Source organism: Mustela lutreola, chromosome 3 (assembly GCF_030435805.1).
Source record: "Mustela lutreola isolate mMusLut2 chromosome 3, mMusLut2.pri, whole genome shotgun sequence".
Classification (NCBI taxonomy): domain Eukaryota; kingdom Metazoa; phylum Chordata; class Mammalia; order Carnivora; family Mustelidae; genus Mustela; species Mustela lutreola.
In genome coordinates, this window is record NC_081292.1 from 106,655,963 (window position 1) to 106,677,446 (window position 21,484).

The following is a 21,484-nucleotide window of genomic DNA, read 5'->3' on the forward strand; positions in this document are numbered from 1 at the left end:
ACTTGGGTTGATCTTGGCTGAGGGCAGCCCCTACTCCTGCTTGTATGACTGCCTACATGGGGCAAATGGAGAGCTCCAGCTGGGAGCCCCACAGTGCCATGCCTCAGCCTCTGTCCCCACAACACCTAGCAAGCCTGTTTCCAAGGGGCAGGGGCTGGCAGGGGATCCAGAGAATTTGCTTTTCCACCAGCAGCGGCAAGGCTATGGAAAGTCTGCGGGGAGTGTTGGTTCCCATCCGCTGGCTGGCCTTCTCTTCTTGCCCTTGACAATGGACTCTTGGACCCTCAGGATCATTTCCTCACGGGGCGGGGGGGGGGGGGTGGTCACAAGAGAACCACGCCTGATCAACAACAACCCCTCTACCCATTTATCTCCCCATCACATGTGGTTTACATGGATAAGAAATGTTGCCTCAGGAGTCTACAGGCAGTGTCATCTACCCTTCTAAAACCTCCTGGGCACCAGTGAGCTACACAAATCCTGTAGTGGGTTTGCACTTCTAGGAGATGCGGAAAGGTGCTGTCAGGATGGGGTGGGCACATTTGTGAAGAAGCCAGCCCGGCATGCTGGCTGGGTTTCCACACTGCCCCCTCCCCACCCTGTGCCCTTCTCTTCCCTGTGTGGCTGCCTGTGGCGGAGGGGAGGGCTGTGACCTGGACCCAGGGACACGACAGCTCTGGCAGGTCTCTCTGCTGTGGGTCCCCCACTTCTATCGATCCCCTAACTGCTCCTAAGGGTACCCTAAAAATAAATCTGACCACTTCCTCTTGCTCCTGGTTGCCTAGAAGATACAGTCCCAATTCTCCAAATGGGAGAAAAAAGACCCCTCCTCTCTCCATCCCCAGTGGTACTCCTTCAGTCCTATTTTCTACCTTCTTAGTGACAGCCACCAGAGAGAATCCTCTTCGAAGGTCATGCAGTGGCCTGCCTCTGCCCCCAGGGGCCTGGGCTTCCAATGATCCCCGCCCCCATAAGCAAATGCAAACAGCGACCATGAGACTCATCACTATTAACATCTATTCCATGTTTCCAAATGGTCCCAAGTGCTTTACTTACATGACCCCCATGGAATCCTCAAAATAACTTGGTAGATGGGATAGGTGCTATCATTATGCCCTATTACAGATGGAAAAACAGGTTTATTCATTCGGGGTTGGTAAGCTCTCTCAAGTTCAGAGCCAGGGTTCAAGGCCAGCTGGTGGAGCAGGGCTGGTGACGGAGCACTCCCGCAGCGCCCCGCAGTGCCCCCGGGGGTGAGGTGGGGAGGACAAACAGTTTGTGGTGGAGCACTGCACGCGGAGCCCAGGCGCACGAGGCGCCCAATCCCGGGGCCGTGAGGACCATGAGAGCCAACGGGCAGCGGCCCTGGCGCAGAGCAGTAGGCGGAGGCTCCGGGTGCAGCTGACAAGAGATGACACCGCAGCTCATTTGCTGTGCAACGTTTGTGTAATTAGACACATTTGGTGCCGCAGAGGAGGCGTGGGATACAGCGGGGGCTTGATGGATCGGGCACTCCTCCGGGCTCCGACCGCATTAATCACAGAAGCCAGAGCCACGGAGGCCGTTGTTTTCTTATAGGCCTCGTCCTGTTTCCACACCAGTGGGGGAGGGGGAAGGGGTCCCGATGCCCTCGCCTTGTTCCCCTGTGGCCGGGTGGGGACCGATCATCCTGAGGCTGCCGGGGAGCCCCTGGAAGCCCACTGCGGCAGGGGCGCGGGGCTCGGGAACAGAGTGCTGCTGCCCATCATCACTTGGGTGTTAACCAGGAGAGCCCGGCCCCGGCTGGGGGAGGGGAGGCCAGCGGGGATGACACCTGGCAGGTCCGCGCGCCTCTGTGAAGCTCAATATAGCACAGCGGCCTCCCGAGCAGAGCCAGGCCGGACCCAGGCCCTAGCACACTGTGGACACCCTTTATTGTATTCTACTGGGTGATGCCACGCTGGCCAGTGGGTGGGGCTTGGTGATCCCAAACAAGCCTCAGAACCTTCTGTGCCCTAATCCCTGGAATCTGGGACCATAACCTCTTAGGGGAAAAGGGACTTTGCAGATGTGATGGAGTTAAGGATATCGAGGCAGGAAGATTATCTTGGATTATCCATGTGGGCCCTCAAAGCCATCACGGGCACCTTTAGAAGAGAGATGGAGGGAGAAAAGCATTACAGAAGAAGAAGGAAGATGTGAGGACAGAAGCAGGGGGAACACAGGGATGGGTCCAGAGACAGGGGTCCCGGCTGAGGCACACAGGTGGCCTCCAGAAACTAGGGAAGTCAAGAAAGCAGAGTCTGTGCTGGAGTCTCTAGAAAGAACCAGCCCCACCAACACCTTGACTCACTCCAGATTTCTGCCCTCCAGAACTGCCCAAGAGTAAGTCAGCATCGTTTTAAGCCCCTGGGTAATGTGTTACAGCAGCAACAGGAGACTGAAACACTCCCCTTCAGACATCAAGTCGAGTTCAAAAGTCATCTGGGCCAGTGAGTGACAATGCCATTTCCACAGGCTCACTAGCCTGCCCAGACCTCCCGTGCTGCTGGTCACGAAGGCTTTCAGTTTCTCCCAGTGCTCTTCCCGTCCCCCACCCCTCACTGGCCAGGAAGTCAGCAGTTCCACCTTCCTCCCAAATACAGAGAGACTCAGCTCCTTGATTCTCCTTTGATGGTCAGATGCCACCCGCTGAGCCCTTTTCGGGTAGACCCGCTAGTTCCAAACATGCTCACCGAAGCCAGCTGCTGGAGCTGTGGTCCCAAGCCCGGTAGCTGGAGGGGCAGCTGGGGAGCGGGCAGGGGCTGAAAGGACCCCATCACCTACCGGGTGGGCATGGGTGCCAGGAGCAGGCCCTCATCAAGGGAGACACGACAACACACACTGACACGAAATGAGAAGTTTCCAACATTTGAAGGTCCCCATGAGAAAACTTGAGGGGCCTCCCGATGCCCACATCTGGGTCCATTTCAACCACACACAGATAGCGACAACAACAGAGTATAACTCAGAATAAGATGTCTGCCTATGCAGTTATTTGGCATAAGTAAATAATCAAAGAAAAAAAGATGTGGGGGGTGGGGAGGAGATGGAACTATTCCTCACAGAAGAATTCCAGGCCAAAAACGTGGAAGGAATGATGGAAACAGAAAATCACCATTTGGAGAACATGAGTAATTACAGTTTCTGGCTAGAACCGTCCAATGGATGTTAGTTAGTAGGTGAAAATTTGATAAGACACAGGATAGTTACATATTAAAGTCTCAGCCCCTCCCCCAAGATATTTATTAATGACAAAGGGACCAACTTTAAAGGGGAGAAACCCAGCAGACCTCAACTTATCATCTAAGCGAGCTGCAGTGATGAGACTCCTTGTCATCGTGTGCCTCCTGACACGACCCACTAGGAAGGACAAAGTCCCACCTTCATGGTATTAGTCCCCCACATGCTCACTCTAAACTTCATCATGAGGCAAATTCAGGCAAGAGTCCCCAGTTGAGGACACCTGTACATTTCGTACTGGCCTGTCCTCCTTGAGAGGGTCAAGGTCATGAAGGACAAGAGAAACTAAGCCACTAGCCCAGAATAAAGGAGGTTTGACCAAGAAATGCCAAGGCCACATCCCAACAGGAAGAAAAGAAGACATGAGTGGGGCAACTGAGGAAACACGGATAAGATTTACAAGTCAGTTAATGACCCCATATCAGCCTTCCCTCATGTAGATGTGAGTCCTAGGGGAGCCCAGCAGGGGGTGGGAGGAATCCTGGAAATCTCTGTACTATTTTTGCAACTCTTCTCTCATGTCTGAAATTATTGCCAAGTGAAAGATGCTTTTTTAAAAAAGAAAAGTCTCCGGTTTGCTCTACCTCAGGGCGGCGGCAAGGGGTGCCCAGCAACAGGAGTTGCCAAGGGCTGCGACCTCAGTCACCAGCCTTCTCATTGGGCCAGGTGCTTTTTTGAACCTAGGGAGTGCTCAGCAAGCGTTTACTGACTTCCTTCAGGCAGGAGCTGGGACAGGCAGGAAGTAGGGTCTGTCTTCAATGGGTAGAATGGGTGGAGAGTGCTCTCATTCAGGCAACACTCACTGATCATGGACCTGGTACTGTCAGCCACTGGCAAGGTAGCAAGGAGCGGGAAGCTCAGAGCCTGCTAGGGGGTAGGTGGGAAAGCAGATAATTCCAGAGAAGGGCCCCCACCCGGTGTAGGGGATCCTGGTGCCCCAAGAGGAGCACTCCAGGAAGGTGGGCAGCAGGAACAGAGGCGTGGACACCTGCAGTAGAGCTGTGTGTTCTAGAACCCTGAACAGCAGCTTGGCGTGGACAGATGAGATGGCTGGGTCCAGAGGGATCCTGGGATGAGTTGGGCCTTTGCAGTAGGTTTTCTCCAAGCGGGTGTGGGGAGTGGAGAGATATGGGGGTAGGGCAAAGGTTTCAGTCTCTTCTCTGGAAGTGTAATGTGGGGCCCAGTCTTGGAGTCATAAACACCAAGAAAAGTGACATTAGCTATAGGCTTCGAGGCTATAGGTGAGAATGAAGAGGGTAGGGATTAGGCTTAGTGTGACAGCACTGGGACACGTCCTTCTACCTGGGAACCTTGTCCTTATCATGGGGCTTGTCCTTATCATCACGGTAACTCTAAAGTATAGGGTCTAAACTGGGACATGTAAAAGAACACTAAATTAGGGGGAAGCAAGGTTTCCTCTGAGCAGGGAGCCGGAAGTGGGGCTCGATCCCAAGACCCTAAGATCATGACCTGAGCTGAAGGCAGATACTTAACTGACTGAGCCACCCAGATACCCCTAAGGTCACCATGCTTATATAGGACCTTTGGCTTAGAGGGAATTCCCACTGCTTGAGTACACACAGAACCCCAAGGTGCTATGGCTACAATGGGACAACCCGCAGCCTTGGCAGTGAGGGTGTGCGAGCCGAGGAGGGCTTCCTTCTCAGGTAAGCAGACGGAGGTGCGTGTTCACGTCCCACGTACACATTCACCCAGCATCCTGGGTTCATGCACCCCTGGTGGCACAGGTGACTGTTGGCTTAGAACAGTACAGATTAGGAACTCCAGAAAAACCGAACAGAGACAGGACAGGTGGCTAAGACCACCAGCCTCCCCGGAGGCAGGGGACTGCATGCCGGGCCATGGGGGGTGAGGGTAGAACTTACCCGTGCACGCCGTGGGCAGAGTGGGGCTCATAATGGTACCTTCCCTCCTGGTGTCTCATGTCAATCGGTAAGGGAGCATGAAGCGGTGGCAAGAGGTGCTGCGGCACTGTGGAGTGGGAGAGAGAAACAGGCCTTTCAAAAACTTTTCCCCTCCCTCAAAAGGCAATTTTCAAAGGGCTTTAAAGCTCCATGAATTTCAGGGGCAAAAGTAGCCAGGACAAGGGGGCTCGGTGGTGCCCTGGCTATCACACACCCACGGAGGGGGATGAATAAATAATCAAAGTCAGCCCAAGAATCCGACATCGTTCACATAAAAGATCCCCAACCGCGCACTTGACAAAGACAAGCAGCTAAGCGCTCTTTGAACTCGCGGAGATTACAGGCTCAGCCGCAAATCAGGACTGACAGAGCCGGCAGGCTGCTGCCCATTTCGGCCTGGGCTGCGTGTGGCTGGAGCAACCCCGGGTGATGGCCTCCGGATGCTGCAGTCACCCTGGCTGGAAATATTTACCCAGAACCATCTGCAAAGCCAGGGTCCGCTCCCTGTGGCGGCAGCCAGCCTAAGGGATGCCCGAACCCCAGCCAGCCGCCTTGCCCTGCCCTGTCGGTGGTGCCGCAGTGGACCCCTACGCGGGTCTGTCAATTCTCCAGTCCTCCTGTTAATGACCAACCCCCAAGTGAACTGGTGGGTGCCTCGGAGATGCAGACGCCAACACGTGGGTCTGGCTTCCACAGTTGGGTCAGCCTCCCCTCTGCACTTGGCCTGCCCTCAACAAATCATTGTGATAATTGTAGGATGCTCTTTGCTTATTTAAAAAAAAAAAAAAATTCCTGGGTCCCCTGGAGGCAAACATAATTATAGGCTTTAGGAAAGCAAGCCTCTAAAAAGTAGTCAGACCGGGAAAAGGGCTAAGAAGTGGAGATTTCTCAGTCAACTCTTAGTTCGACTGAAGGTCCTGGGCCAGCAGGCGGGTTTGTGGAGTCTGAATTGCAGAATCCTTGCAAGAGATGGGGATGGGTTTGTTTCCTGTGCGTACAGGTCAGCAGCCGGCCCAGCCTACTGTAAGGGATGTAAAAACATCATTCTGCTACCCGTTTCCATGCAGACAGATCCTGGGACTGTCCTATAAGCCCTATGAATTCTTTTTTTTTATTGTGGTCAAATATATACAACATAAAATTTACCATATGAACCATTTTTAAGTGCACAGCTCAGTGGCATTAGTATATGTGCTGCCGAAGCGAGCACAAGTGGCATTAATACATTCTAATCAGGGGGCCGCCACCATCCATTTGCAGTATTTTCCATCTTCCCGACTGAGACTCTGTCCCCATTAAACACAAACTCCCCATTCCTGCTCTCCCCTGGCTCCCCACAAGCACCACCTGCCTTTCTATCGCATGAATCTATTCTATATACCTCATATGAGTGGAATCGTATGGTATTTTTCCCTTTCTGTCTAGCTCATGTCACTTAGCATGATGTCTTCAAGGTTCATCTGGTATAGTACGGGTCAGAAGTTCCTTTTTAAGGCTGAATGATAGTCTGCTGTGTGGATCTTTGTCTGGTTATCCATCTACTCGTCAACAGACACTTGGGTTGAAGTCCATGGTTTTTTTTTTAAGATTTTCAAAAATTTAGGGGCACCTGGGTGGCTCATTGGGTTAAGCCTCCAAATCTCCATTTCATCTCAGGTTGTGATCTCAGGATTGTGAGATGCAGCCCCTCATTGGGCTCCATGCTGTGTGTGGAGTCTGCTTAAGGTTCTCTCTTTCCCTCGGCCCCTCCCCACTCCCACTTGGGCACACTCCCTCTATTAAAAGAAAAAAAAAAAGAAAAGAAAAGATCTTTTCATTTTTAAGTAATCTCCACACCCAATGTGGGGCTCAAACTTCCAACCCCAAGATCAAGAGTCACATGCTCCACTGACCGAGCCAGCCAGGGGCCCCGAACACCAGGAATTCTTCAAAGAAAACTTTCCCCCTGAAATTGTAACCTTAATTTCTACATACTCAGATTTATCTTCATAGATCCACAAAACTGGCACCTTCCATGGGTACTGAGAACATGGATTGGGTCAAGCTAGCCTTCCCTGAACCCCCAGGAGAATCAGCAGGGAAGCCATGTCCAGCTCCCCAGATGTTTAGGAAAGGGCTTTTGGGGATTTTTTTTTTTTTTTTTTATGTGGCAAGGCAGACCAGATTATAGTATTGTTAATTTAAAAAAAAAATAGTGTGATTTGTGTGTTTCTGAATGTTTTCCTGCATACCCCAAAGCCCCTCTGAGGCAGCCAAGGTAGGTGTTCCTGGGCCCATTTCACAGATGAGGAAGTGGAGGCTCTATGGGTGATTTCAGGCCAAAGTCACAAAGCTGAAAAGACAAGCGAACCTGCAAGGGAGTCCAAGGCGTAGGACAGCTGGTCATGGGTTTTTCCCTCTGCCCAGCCAAAATGAATCCTCAGGGGCAGTCTGTGGGTACAAGGGTGATCCCTGGGGTCCTTCTGGTCCCACCTGGAGTATGTATTCTATTTAACAAAAAATGCTCATGCAGCACTGGGCCCTGCTCTTGATGCTTTGCCAATATCCACTCCTGGCTCTTTGTGGCAGCCCAGGTGGCTTTCACTCCAGGATTCCTGGTCCTCCCACTGGCCGTCCCCCAGCACACAGGTGAGCTTTTCTTCCCTCCTCTTGCCTCCTGCAGAAGCAAAAGGCAGTCCCCTAATGCCCTTGGAGCGCAGACCTTGCCCTTGACCTCACTAGCTAAAAGTGCTCTTCTTGGGGTTAATGCAACTTCCCCCAGGTCTCAAGAGCTATAAAATCTGCAGGAATGGAGGGCTCATGGTTGTTTACCAGGCAACTATGAAATGCTGGGGATACCAGGGCTGAAGCCAGTGGCTGTGCATGTGCGGTGTGTGTGTACGTGTGTGTGTGTGTGTGAGAGAGAGAGATGCTCTCCCCAGTTAAGGCTGCACCCCCACTTTCTGCTGGACGGCTGGGGTGCAGGCTGTGGAGATTACCAGGGGAAGTGGCTTTCCCTTAATTCTGGGCAGTAGGCCGTGGGACATTGAGGAAATCGTGTCTCCTCTCTGGGCCTTATCTTACACATCTGTACAATGCGGATTCCTGCCAGGACAATCCTGCTGTTTGTGAATGGTCACCTGTTCCCTGGAGAAAGAGCCATGCTTGTCCCAGCCAGGAACATGCTGAGGTTGTAGGAGGGATCCCTGAGCAGGGCATAGGAGTTTAGGGTCCAGACACTGTTGCATTGCTATGGCCCTATCCATACAACCCATGACTAAGGACCAGTGACCTTCCAGATGTGCTCAGTCCACCAGCCTCTGGGGACTGAGCCCCAACCAGCTGTCTCTGGGGTGAACTGGGCACTTAAGGCCATCCAAGGGTTGAAGGTTGATCTGGCCCATCTGAGGTCTCAGGACCCTTTCAGACCGGCATGGCCTGTCCCCAAGTGCCTCTCATTCAGAATTGAATGCTTCGCTCAGAGCCCTTCTGCCCGGCTGCGGGAGGAGAAAATTCCCCTTTGGGCTCTTGCAAGAAGTTATTCCATCTAGAGGCCATCAGCAGCACCCAAGGAACATGAAGATATACGTCAGGAACAAGAGCTGCCTTCAAGTGACATATTGAATGAGATCCTTCCACACATTGTTTTCATTGTGGGCTCTTTTTTTAAGTTAAAAAAAAAAATCCAAACTAAATTATGTTCTTCCGGCGGGGGGGGGGGGGGGATTGGGGGAACACACACACACACACACACACACACACACATCCCACATGTCATTTCAAAGAAATGGCTCTCTTTTTAAGTTTCTGGGGAAGAAACTCGAAGCTGGAAATTTTCTATGCATCACCCCTGCCCCTCTGAAGAAAATGCACATTTGTTTTTGATGCTACACAGAAGGAGGACGGGTCTGGGAAGCTGAGGATGGTGGGGCCTTGACTTTTATTTTTAAACCCAGAATCTTTCTGTGCTAGGGCTTAAAAGCCAGATGTTGCTTGGCCGGTGGTCCCAGGGGTGAGGGTTTTCTGGCCTCCGCAGTGTCCCTGATCTCACGTCGGGAGTGAGGAGGCCCAGAGGACCCTCCCCGGAAGCCCGGGTCTAGTTCATGTCCCATTCATAGTGACTCCGGTGAATTTCTGCCAGAGATGCTGGGGCGGGGTCAGCAGAGGGTTCAGACACGGAATTGGGAGAATTGGGTCATGGAAACATGACTGGGCAGCCGCGTCAGCAGCCGGAGGAATTCTCCTCGGATGAAGTCATGTGTTGCTACAACGCAGGGGCGCTGCCCCGAGGACTGAACTCAGGGAGGGTTGGAGAGGCTGGCCCAGAGCCGGAGGGGCTGGCGACGTAAAAGCAGCCATCTTCCGGAACAGACTGGATACGTCAGGGGCCGGCCCCCTGGGCTGTCGGCTCCCTAGAGATTAGCATGGTCTTCCCTGACCGTGGTCATCTCCATTAAGACCACAGGAGGGAATTAGCTTGGAGCACGTGCACTGGTATGCTCCACCTGCAGGACCAGAGAAGCAAAGTGTTTCTGAGCAAAGGGCTGCATTGCCCGGCGCTGACTGAGGGGAGATGCCCGCAGGTGTTTCCGGAAGGAGGCGTGGTCTTAGCACAGTGCGGCTCTGAGTTACAGGGAGGTGGAAACGCACGTTAGTGAGGTCCGGGGACCCTGGGAGGGAGGTCAGGGGTCAGGGCAAGGTGTGAACCCCCATACCCTTGTTGGGCAGCCGGCCCATGCCCCACAGTCGCCAGGGTGACCAGTGCTGTGGTGCCTCAGACACCCTGATGGGCTCCAGGCAGCCTCTGATAAGCTGCAACAGAGGCCTTCGGATTTGGCCTGCCTTTCCGGGGTCAGGAAAGCGCTCTCTGGCCTCCAGTTTCTCTTACAGTATGGGGGACTCTCCTTGGGATTCCCACTTAAAGACTAATGCAACATGTTCCTGTCCCTTACCATTTCCTGCCTCGTAAGTAATATCCAGTGCAGCGGTTTCATTTGTCTCCTTAAAAGCAAACGGACCTTGGGAAAGTCACGGAAACAAATTCACACTGAAGTGCAGCTGACCCACCAGGTCACCTTCCCCTTAGCAGAGGGACCAGGCAGACGGAGACACCTGTATCTTTGGAGAAGGAAGGTGCGCACATGGAGGAAGGAGAAATGGGCACGTGAGCAGGCTTGAAGACCAGTACCGTATACTTTACTGTTAGATTGAAATCCAGATTCTTCCTGAGCTACCATTAGTCAAACGACAGTCTTAAGGGGAATGACACGTCCCCATGGTCTATGGAGCTTGGGATGGGGTAGGAAGCATGTGAGCCAAAAATCCCGACAGACTTGGGTGTGAACCCTGGTTTTGTCATCGCTAACAAGTGACAGGCACTCTGGGCTTTCATCTCTTCATCTGTAAAATGGGAACAACACCGACCCTCGCTGTATGTTTGCATTGTCTAGCACAGAGCAAAATACCAGTGAGCGGCACTCCCCTGAGGTTGTGAGTGTCAGGGGAAATGAGAAAAGGGCCCTACTTCCTGCTGTAAGGGATGCCGAGATGCATCAGGCAGACCCTCGTTGGGGCCTCTGCCACTTGATGTGCTCACCACAGGACTTGGTGCACCCCGACTCCCTGTGTGATGGAGTGGGGGCGGGCAGAGAGGATGGGTTGCAGGCTCGGGAGCATTGCCAAAAAGGTGTTCCGCCAATGGATCGCTGCTGACCGCACCCCCATTCCCCCCGTGGTCCATCTGCTCGAGCCTCAGACTAGCTGCTCCCAACCCAACTGTTTCCCGCCATTCTGTCCCTCATGTCTGTGCTGACCAAAATCAGGTCAGGGGCCTGCAGGGGCCCTGATGGCTTCAGTAAACAACACTGGGAAATTTGTTTTAAAGGTGGGTTTTTAAAAAAAGTTTTCCCCTCCTCACCTGCCATGAACCCCAGCACCCTGCCCTGCAGCAGTAAGTCAGCCCCTGGGAAGCCCAAGCCAGAAGTGGGTGTGATCACATCCCAGGCAGTTGACATGTCCCAGGTACAGGAGGGCGGCGGTTCCGAGGATGGGAGCCCTTGTACGATGCCATTTCCTTAAAGCAAACTTAGCTCTCCCCCACTAGGAAGCAATGGGCTTTGATGGTCTGGACAAGGGCGCTTTGGGGAAACATCTCCCAGCCCAATAGAGAGAGGATGCTACTCTGGGTTCCACCCCGAAGACCTAACTTGGTCAGTTGAACTGCTTAACCCTTCTACAAACAGAAATGCGAAAATGTGCTACAAAATGAAAAATGTTAATTGGGTGGGGAAGGGACAATGATTGGCACCCTCGTTGTCTGTAAGGCTGGTCCCAGATGATTAGCTACCCATTAGATGGTTGCTGGACGCTAGCGGGTTGCCTGCATGGCTACAGTCTACATTTTAGCCGTTGAAGGGGAGCTCATTACAAATCCCACAGGGCAGGGCTCTGCATTCTTGCCTGTTCCCATGGAGATCCCCGACCCACTTCTCAGGGATTCTGGAACTAAAGGCTTCCCAGAAGATACCATAAATGATAGCACCAGCTCCAAAGAAGAGATGGCATGATCCTTCTCTTAACTGCATGGTCTGGCCTCGGGACACCATGCAGCTCAGACACACAGACCCTCTCTGATGTGGCCTTGACCGGCACAGGCTTCGGGCCCCATCAGGTCCAGCTCTTCAGCCTTCTCCAGGATCCAAAGGGAAGCTGCCCACCACCCAGGGCAGAGCTCTCAACCCCTGGCCTACACTGCCGAAAGGATGGAGGGAACTCTCTCAGCCCACACACCCTCTTAAGGCTTCCCCCACAAAGTCAATGTGGGGGGAGTGTCAGCAGCACAATCCCAGCACACAGAGCCTGTGTACAAACCTGAAGGCTCGACTCTCTGTGATTCAGCAGGCTCCAGAATGCCAGAACAACCTCAAAGTCAGAGAAGGGAGATGTCTGCAGCACCCAGAGCAGCCAGGCAGCCTCCCTGGAAGAGGTGGTTTTAGAGCTGAGCCTTCACAGTCAAGACTGGGGGAGCTGGAAGGAAGGGGGAGGATGACTGGTTCTTTAGGCTCAGAGGTGGTGTGGATGGAATCCAGACTCAGTCGTACCCAGGCACAGAGCTGTGCAGAATGTGACTCCTGGTCAAGCTGTGTCACCTCTCCTGTATACCCAGGATTAGGAATGCCTCTTTCTAGAGTCCTCCTGGAGACTAAATGATGTGTTACACCTAACATGAGGCCCACTACAGAACACCTACTAGACCAACTTCAGTGCTTCTCAGACCCAAGAATCACTGGTAGGGTTTGGTCAAACACCGTTGCTGGGCTCCCTCCCCAGAGCTCTGGGCTCAGGACCCAAGAATCTACACTTATCCCAAGCGCCCAGGTGATGCTCACACAACTTCTCAAGGACCACACTTGCAAAACCACTGGCCAGCCTTGACTTTTTATACTTCTGGAGTTCCCAGCGGCATTGGGAAGTAAGAGGTGATGGTTTCTTGTATTCATGTCTATCCTGCATTGTACTAGCTGGTGCCCCTGAGAAACTCAACATGATTGACGACTAACACAGCCTTGGGTGTGATGATCAAATCCTAGTGACCACCATGCCAGCCCATTTGCCAATGGCAGTGGCAACGGGCTTGAGCACCATGAGGAAAGGCGTGATGGGTGTGCCAGGGCTGGGGGAAGCCACCGGAGACGGTACATGAGCATTCCTCCCTTCTCTTGCAGTGGCCTCAGTTCGCTTGGAAACTTGGACAGTTTCATAGGCCAGCGCCTCGGATCTGCAGACTCAGATGGCCAAGTCCTCTCCCAGCGGGAACGAAGCAGTGGCCAAAGCATCAGGGCTGGGGGTAAGAAACTGGAAAGGAGTCCAGGAAAGCCTCATTCCCAGCAGCCAGGCAAGTCCACTTCCGGAATTTATGCAAATGACACTATTCTTCCCCATAATAAGCCCAGGGACAGGCTGCTCCAGAGGCCCCTCCTGATGCCCAGGCCCCACTCTACAGGAAGTACTAAATAACAATAATAATATCCTGAATGGCACTCCGCAGCATGCAATTACAAAGCGTTTGTCTCACTTGGGGGGAGAGGGACGGGAGGAGCTCAAAGGAGACAGGAAATTCCAACACCCCTAGCTGGCTGGGGTCCGGCAGGACTTGCCCCCACAGGGAGCTCGCCGGGATCAGGGCCCTGGCTGGAGCCACCCAGGCACACTGCCCACCCCAGAGGCACGGGCTGTTCTGGGGTCTGTCCCTCTCGGCTGCAGACTGAATGTTTAATGCTCCCCCCCATCCCCGCCCCAATTCAAAGGTTGAAATTCTAATGTGGGTTGTGATGGTTTGGAGATGGGACTTATGGGAGGTCAGGAGGTGGAGCCCTCATGAATGGGATCAGTGCCCTCATAAAAGGGACCCTGGGTCCCTCAGGCCTTGGCCCTGTGAGGACATAGCTAGAAGAAGGCCATCTACACAAACCAGGAAGGGGGACATTGCCACACACCAAACGCCACGATCTCAGACTTCCCAGAGAACTTAAAGTCTGTGGTTGAAGCCCTTCAGTGCATGGTACTCTTAGGAGAGCCACTTGCCCTGACCGAGATTCCCTGGATGGTGGTGGTAAGACGGGCCGCATGAGTCACAGGCTGCAGCCGACACAGAGGCCAAGCCTGATCCCACTGCTGATTCCCACTTAACCTTCCCGCGCCTCGATTTACTCATCGGTACAACAAGGGTAGTGATGGGACCCCCGCCCGAGGGAGGCTGAAAGGCAGGAACGAAATACCATGAGTCCAGAGCATGGGGCCATCTCCACGGACCTCCCGCCCTTTTAGTCAGGGGTGCCGGGGAGACCCCTGCCATGGCAGCAGATGGGACGGATCGTCTACCTGTTGGGGTACATGAGTGGGGTGTCCCACTAGAGAGTCTTAGAACCAAAACAGACCTCAGAGAAGGTCAAGCCTGATTAAGCTTGAAAACAGTCCTGGCCACAGGATCTCTTCCAAAGAAAGTAGTAGGCAAGACCCTAAAATCTATATTAGATTTGGGTGCCGGAAGACCATGGCTCTGAGAGTCTTCCATGAAGACCTGCAAAAGACCCTGCCGAAAGCACGGATCGAGCCCAGGGGCTTGGGGAGCGAGTGACCCACCAGCTGGTGCCTGTGTCTTGGGCCGGATGTCAGCACTCCAGTGGGAACCCAGCACCGTGAAGCTTTACCTGCAAGGACATCCTCCTGTGTCCCATCACACTTCACAGACTCCCCTGCCAACTTGCACCCATTATTGTCTAAAAAGCCCATTGGTCATGGGGGGTGGTCATTTGCCTCCTTCACCAGCATCTGGTCCCTTTCCTGGAGAGCTCTTGCAAAAGGTTTCCCCTGCCCGGTGCTTCTCGTGCTCCCAAGAGCACCATGAGAGCCCATGGTCCTTCCACCGTGGTTCTCAAGGGACCTTGGCACTCAGTCTTCCCTGGGCACTGGTAACGCTTTCCCGGGCTGGCTAGGACACCTCTTTCTGCAGAGTGCTCTGACTTGGAACTCGCCAAAGCCAGTCCATGAGATTCAAAACCAAGAAACAGAAAATGCAGCAAGCAGAGTGGTCAAGCCCCTCCAGCACGTGGGCTAGTCTTATTTCCTTCTCTGCATTCACCAATTACCAATTACCAATGCTTCCCCAAAGCAGGTCTCTTAAGGACCACTTCTTGGGAGCCCCTTGTCAGAACGGTCCCATTGATTATAGGTTACTCAAGGGGATTCTTTTCTTTGAGAAAATTGCTACCGCTGGTTTCTTCTCTAAGTGCCCCCTCCCTTCAAATACAGTTTTGCCCAGTAGACATAACGCCACAGGGCACGTCACGGTATTTCCCATTTACCAGGAGCCACATGAAAGAAAAAAAGCCTAAAAAAGGCAGGTAATATTTTTAATCACCCAGTTTCATTGACCCAGGATATAAAAAATATTATCCTGTTGACATACATATAACCAATATAAAATTATTCACAAGATGTCTGACATTCCTTTTTTAAATATCGATTTCTTCAGAATTGATTGTGAAGTTTGCAACTGTAGCATGTCTCAATTCGAACCAGCAGCCCCATGTGCCTGGTGGTTGCCTTATCACAGTTACACTTGCACTGTTTCCATAGAATGCTAGTCTAAGTTGATAAAAATCTTACTGATATTTAAAATACGGTGAAGAGCATCTTTCCAAAAGCCCTTCCTCCCTTCTGAATCTGAACTCCCTGTAAAACTTCTATTTGATCGTTTAAATAACCATTAACAGTTCTCCTCCTCCCTCCCTCCTCCCTTCCTTTTCCCTTTCCTCCCCTTCTTCCTCCCTTCCTTCACTCCCTTTCTTCCATCCATTTAACTGACAAGGGCTCCCAGGGTTGTCCTTCCATGCCCTTGACCCATGAGGGCAGAAGCGAGCAGGGCAGCAGCCCCACTCTGAATTCTGCCCCCTGGATCGCTGCCCACGGCCTTCCCTGCAGGCTTGGGCAGGCGTCCTCAGACAAAGCAGTGGGTGTGTGGGCTCCGAAGACCTTCTGACAAATAAGAGAGCCCCCCAGGAAGCAAAGTGCATGCAGGGTGTCAGGCAGGGCAGGGCCCTGGGGAGATAGGAGCCAAGCCACGTAAGACTCGCAGAAGCCTGGCTCCCTGGGCAGCACTGGCTCCACACAATTCTAGACCCAGCTGACTCAAGAGTGGTTCCAGCCCAAGCCATTCCCCCCACCGCTCCCCACATGCCAGCCTATGGCTGCCCACTCCTGCTGCCAGAAACAGCAGTTCCCTTAACTGGGGACACTGGAGATCCACCTGGCGGGACTGGAGGACAGTGCACAGAACCCCTGGGAAAAGCCCATTTCTCCTTATTATTCTGGTGGAGAAATTGAGGCACAGAAAACACAGTCCCATGACCTACCCTGCTGGCCCTGAGCAGGGCCTAGAATCTTATTTCCTAGAGTAAGATGTAAGGCAGACAAGGGAGAGAGAGGGGGAAAAAACTCCAAAGGCTTCCTGGACATCAAAAAAACCTCTTGCAAAACAATATTTTGATGAGCTAAGTGTGTGAATTAAAAGCAGATGGAGCCTACTTCCTTTAAAATAAACAGGGTTTAAAATGTAGGGGCAAACTCCCACACACAATGTGTCTCAGGGCAGGAGAAAAGCAGGGCTGTCCTTCCACAAACCAAGCAGCCTGACCCACTCATCCCATGCAAGGTGCTGAGGGCAACGACCCTGCTCCATGGGTCCAATTCCAGCCCAGCAACAGGGACCCAGAGAAGGGATTCGACTGCTTGACAGGCGGCCCCCAGCTCCTCCCGTGGCCTGCAGAATGGAGTGCAAAGCCCAGGCGGCTCTAGCACTCTCCTGATCCTGCCCGCAGACTGCCCCCCCCCCATCAGACGGACAGCAAAAGCTCCCACTGTTTCACACCTCCCAGCCCACTGCCAGCCCTCACCCTGCCTGGAAAGCTGCTCTGCCGCTAGCCCTCCCTCCTTCTTACCGTGCTGACCTAGTCTGTGATGGTTCCCGGACTTTTCCTCGGCCCCCTCTCCAAATTAGGCAGGAGATGTACCCTCTAAACAGTTTCTCCCAAGCCAGAGTCCGGTGCTCACATGGCGGGAGTTAGGAATATGTGCCGAGTGAGCATGAATGCCTAAGTGGGTGAATCCTTAGACTGCTGGAAAAGAGACCCTGTGGCTATCGGGGTGGCTGGGAGCTGCCCACATTCTGTATAAAGTCACTTAGGACCTAGCAGGGAAAGCCCTAGTGCACGAGGGGTATTAGAGCAGTCTTCGCACACAGATGTACAAAGAGGATTCAGCTCAGCAGCTGGGACCCTCCTCAGAGACTTCCAACAGAAGTGCTTCTCCCAGCAAAGTCATCAGCCTTCCCGCAAGCTGGAGCTTTCCTGGGCGAGTGATTTAAGCCTCATAGCACTTGCGGAGAAATGTGTCATCATGATGAAGATCCCCATTTTGCAGATGAGGAAACTGAGGCACATAAGTTCCGTGAACCGGCCGGGGATAGTCATGCGGCTCGTCAGTGTCAGAGCCGGGCCTCCCAGACACCCACGGGAATTCCAGACACGTTTCTACAGGTGGAGCAGGGCAGTGAGAGCTCCTTTAGAATGATGAAGATAGGATGGGAAGCCAAGGAGGAGGCCAGGGCCCTGTCCTGGGAGCCCAGTGCCACCGCCCCCGCCCCCGCCCCCACCCCGCCCTGACCCTCTGCAAGGCAGCCTGGGAGTGGGCTTCAGAGAGGTCGGAGCCACGGGTGTGTGATTAACGAGGGAGAATAACACGGGACAGGGTAAGGAGAAGTCCCAGCGCCAACAAATTCCAGGAGACACATGGCTGCACTTGGCATTTCCACCTTGGTTGAGACCTTTCCAGAAATTAAGGCAGTCCCCCAAACAGAAGGGTTATTTCACGTCGCAGCTTTTAAGTGCTGCCCAGGGATCCGTAAAGTTGGAGGCAAGTTGGGGAGGGACCTGCGGGAGGGGGTTATCTGTTTTCCCCAGCTGTGCTCCCGGTCCCTGCTAATAACCCCCATGGGTCATTCTGCCTGGTTTGGAGAACCTGCTGACTGGCGTTAAAAATGGGCCCCACTCCTGCCTGTAGATCAGCGCCCCCCCCCCCAACAACACACACCGCGCTCATCGTTAGCATGCTGCTTGTGTAATTAGGGCAGTCAGGATGGCAAAGGGCCCACCCTGTGTCCCCAAGAGCGATGGCAGTTCAGAAAAAGCACCCACCTGGTTTTGTACTGATTAATGACGGGCCCCACTAATAGCCCTGCTTAACACACGAGTTTGTCAAGATTAAGTAATTGCCTTAAACAAAAAGTGTATTATCTTTAAGGCCGGCTGATGAATGACTGGTGCCGGGAAACGGGGTGATGGATGTCTGCGACTCCCTGCTACCAACCCTCCCCCATTTGCATAAATTAAAACATGCCCTTGATTAGGATGAGGAGCCCCAGCAAGCCCTGCAGAGGGATGGGTGGCTGAGGGCCCCGCAGTATTCTGGCCTTGGGCGTCTGGCCACTGGGGGACCCCCAAGCTGCATGTTAGCATGACGGACTCCTGGGATGGGTAGATGCCCACTGGCAGGTGTGACCAGATGCCCCAGAGGGGGTCAAGATTGGGACAGGGGAGCAGGAGCAACTCCATTGTAGGAAAGCTGTAGCTATCCTTAGTGGTCCTGAGCAGACCCAGAGGGCAATGGGATGGGCAGACCCACAGAGGTCTAGATGAGTGCACGTGAACACCCTCTGCATGCCCCATGTGGAGAAGTTGCTGTCATTAAAGTCACCTGTCCCTCACAGGGTTGCGGGACCTCATGGTGGCCTGGGATGAGTGGGGATCCCCAAGTGTGAAATGGGTTTAAATGGGGTGGCATGCTCAATCTAATAGCAGCCCCGCCATAAATAGAGGTTTGTCTTTGTATGCCTCTGAGCATCCAATTCCCAGATGTGGGACTGTACATCCATGCCTCTTCTCTAGGGCCCCTGAGTTGTTCATACTTTTTCCCTCCAGATGACACTTTGGAAGGGACAATTCACAGAAACAGAGGGAGCTGCATGTGGTGGGGACAGACTGGCTGGAGGGAGTGAGCCCTGGAAGGGTAGCTGGGGAGGGGGAACAGAGCTTCAAGTGGGGGATGGTAGGGCCACATTTGGGAAGAGGCCAGCAGGGCCCAGCTGGGCTAGGTGCCTCCAGGTGATCTGCCTGGTGGGTGAAAAGGCGGAGGTTGCATTTATTCCCAAGAAGGGATGATAGGGACCATGCCACAATTCTCTGGCTTCCCAGAGCTGGGGAAGCCTTGCAGCCACTCTCTTGGGGATTAGATCTTTAGCAAAAGCCACAGACAATAGTGCACCCCAATTCCCCACAATGGGTCAGAGACACACCGTAAGGGCAGAGGGGTAGGGGAATTTGGATGCACATCTGAAACCCCTGTCCACCTGCACCTCGCCTCTGCAGACAGTCTGCCCCACCGGCCATAAGCCATGCAGTGCCCTATCCAGTAACTGATTCCCCTTCCTTTCTGGGCCAAAGAAGATTCCCAAACCAAGCCACCCACCCTGAATCTGCCTCCGGGCTGGAGAGACACTAGCCAGAGCCAGGAGCTGTTCCCATAACATTGGTTTCCCCCTAACCACAGCTTCAGGGAAGATGCCAAGCATGGCCCACGGGTGGGGACGGGTTGGGGCCAGATCTCAGTGGCAGAGCCATCAAGCCTCCTTGCAAGCAGAAATAGTGCCTTCTTCTGCATTCTAGATGGGCCATAGGGCCCTTCTGCCCCACAGTTCTGGAACACGCAGAGTCTGAACCCAGTGCCCTGGCTTCCTTTCTCTTTCTGGGTTCTGGGAGGGACTCTGGGTGAACTAACTACAGAGCATGAGCCTACAGGGGAGGGCAGACCACATGCTCCAAGGACATGGGCCCTGACACGCAAGAGCACTAGAAAGGGGTTCCCACAGCGCTGCCCACCAGAAGGAATTTGGAATGGCACTTCCTTATTCTACCCAAGTGCGCAGGGACGAGTCACCCTGGACCCCATGGCCATGCTCCACATTCTGGTTGGTCCTGGGTACCCCTGCTTCCATGCCCAGGCCTGCTCAGGCTGAAGCCAAGCCAAAGCTGAGGGGACAGACCATCAGATCAGAGCCTGAACAGCATGGCTTATCACCACTGGATCATCGAAGTCCCGCTGTGGTTGGTCTATGCCCACCTCATTGGGCCGTGGGGCAGGTTTAATGCCCTGTGCAGCATCCCACTTGAATATGAGCCAGCCATCTGGCTACCTCCCACCCCAAGAATATGAAAAAGGGGCATTAAACAGTCGTGAGGGGATTGTGCCTTCTTGTCCATATTGTTCATGCTAGTAATAATATTATTTTTAATGCTCAGCAGCCCAATGGTAAGAACTCAAGAGCATTTCTTTAAAAGATTTTTATGTATTTATTTAAGAGATAGAGCAAGTGGGCATGAGTGGGGGGAGGGGCAGAGGGAGAAGCCGATTCTCTGATGAGCAGCGAGCCTCAGAATCCTGGGATTGTGACTGAGCCAAAGGCAGATGCTCGACCCACTGAGCCATGCAAATGCCCCGGCGAGAGTATTTTTTTTTTTTTTAAGTTTATCTATTTAAGTCATCTCTACACCCAACGTAGGGCTCGAACTCACAAACCTGAGATCAAGAATCGTGTGCTCTTCCAACTGAGCCATCCAGGCACTCCTTAAGAATATCTATTGAATGGGAAACACTTTTACACTGTTGGTGGGAATGCAAACTGGTGCAGCTGCTCTGGAAAACGGTCTGGAACTTCCTCAAAAAAGTTAAAAATAGAACTACCTTATGACCCAGCAATTGTACTACTAGGTATTTACCCAAAAGATACAAAAATACAGATTCAAAGGGGGACATGCACCCTGATGTTTATACAGGATTACCAGCTCCAAACCATGGAAAAAGCCCAAAGGTCCATTGATGGCTGAATGGATAAAGAAAATATGGTATATATATATACAATGGAATACTACTTGGCCATCAAAAAGAATAAAATCTTGCTATTTGCAATGATGTGGTGGAAGCTAGAGTGTATTAGGCTAAATGAAATAAGTAAATGGAATAAGTAGGTAGAGAAAGATAAATATCCATATAATTTTACTCATATGTGGAATTTAGGAGACAATATAGGTAACTATGTGGGAAGGGGATAAAAGGAGGAGAGAGAGGGAGGCAAGAGACTTTTACGGACAGAGAACAATCTGAGGGGTGATGGAGGGAGGTGGGTGGGGGATGGGTTAGATGAGTGATGGGGATTAATGGGGACACTTGTTGGGATGAACACAGCGTGTTATATGTAAGGAAAGAATCACTAAATTCTATTCCCGAAAGCAACGTTACACTATACGTTGACAAACTAGAGTTTAAACAAAAATTTGGAAGACAGAAGAAAAAGAGCATCTACAAAATGACTTAAAATGACATTTTTTGAATGCTTGTGCCAGGCATAATTCTGCACACTTGATGTTCATATTTATTTGCTCTTCACATCAACCGTATGGCGGGGTGAAGGCATCCCTATCATGACCTTGTTCTACAGATGAGGACACTGAGGCTCGATGTGTATATAACTCATCCAAGATCATACAGCAACTAACCGGCAGGGAAGGATTTGAACTCTCGTCTGTGATTCTAGAGCCTGAGGCTTAACCACCTTCCTGGCCTGTCCATCCGTGATGACTGTTTTCTTATTACAGTGTGGCTGGCTGGAAACATGGAGAAGCAGAATTCCCGAACTGTAGAAAACACAC

General features: G+C 52.6%; 1 protein-coding gene across 1 annotated transcript in view; it reads right to left on the bottom strand.

Moving 5' to 3' along the window:
* The window catches only part of GLI2 (GLI family zinc finger 2), a 242,552-nt gene that overhangs the window by 53,239 nt on the left and 167,829 nt on the right, over positions 1–21,484 (bottom strand). Inside the window, exon 3 of the mRNA XM_059166612.1 lies at positions 5,148–5,253. Coding sequence (XP_059022595.1) covers positions 5,148–5,253 — 106 coding nt within the window. The remainder of the gene's footprint in view (positions 1–5,147; positions 5,254–21,484) is intronic.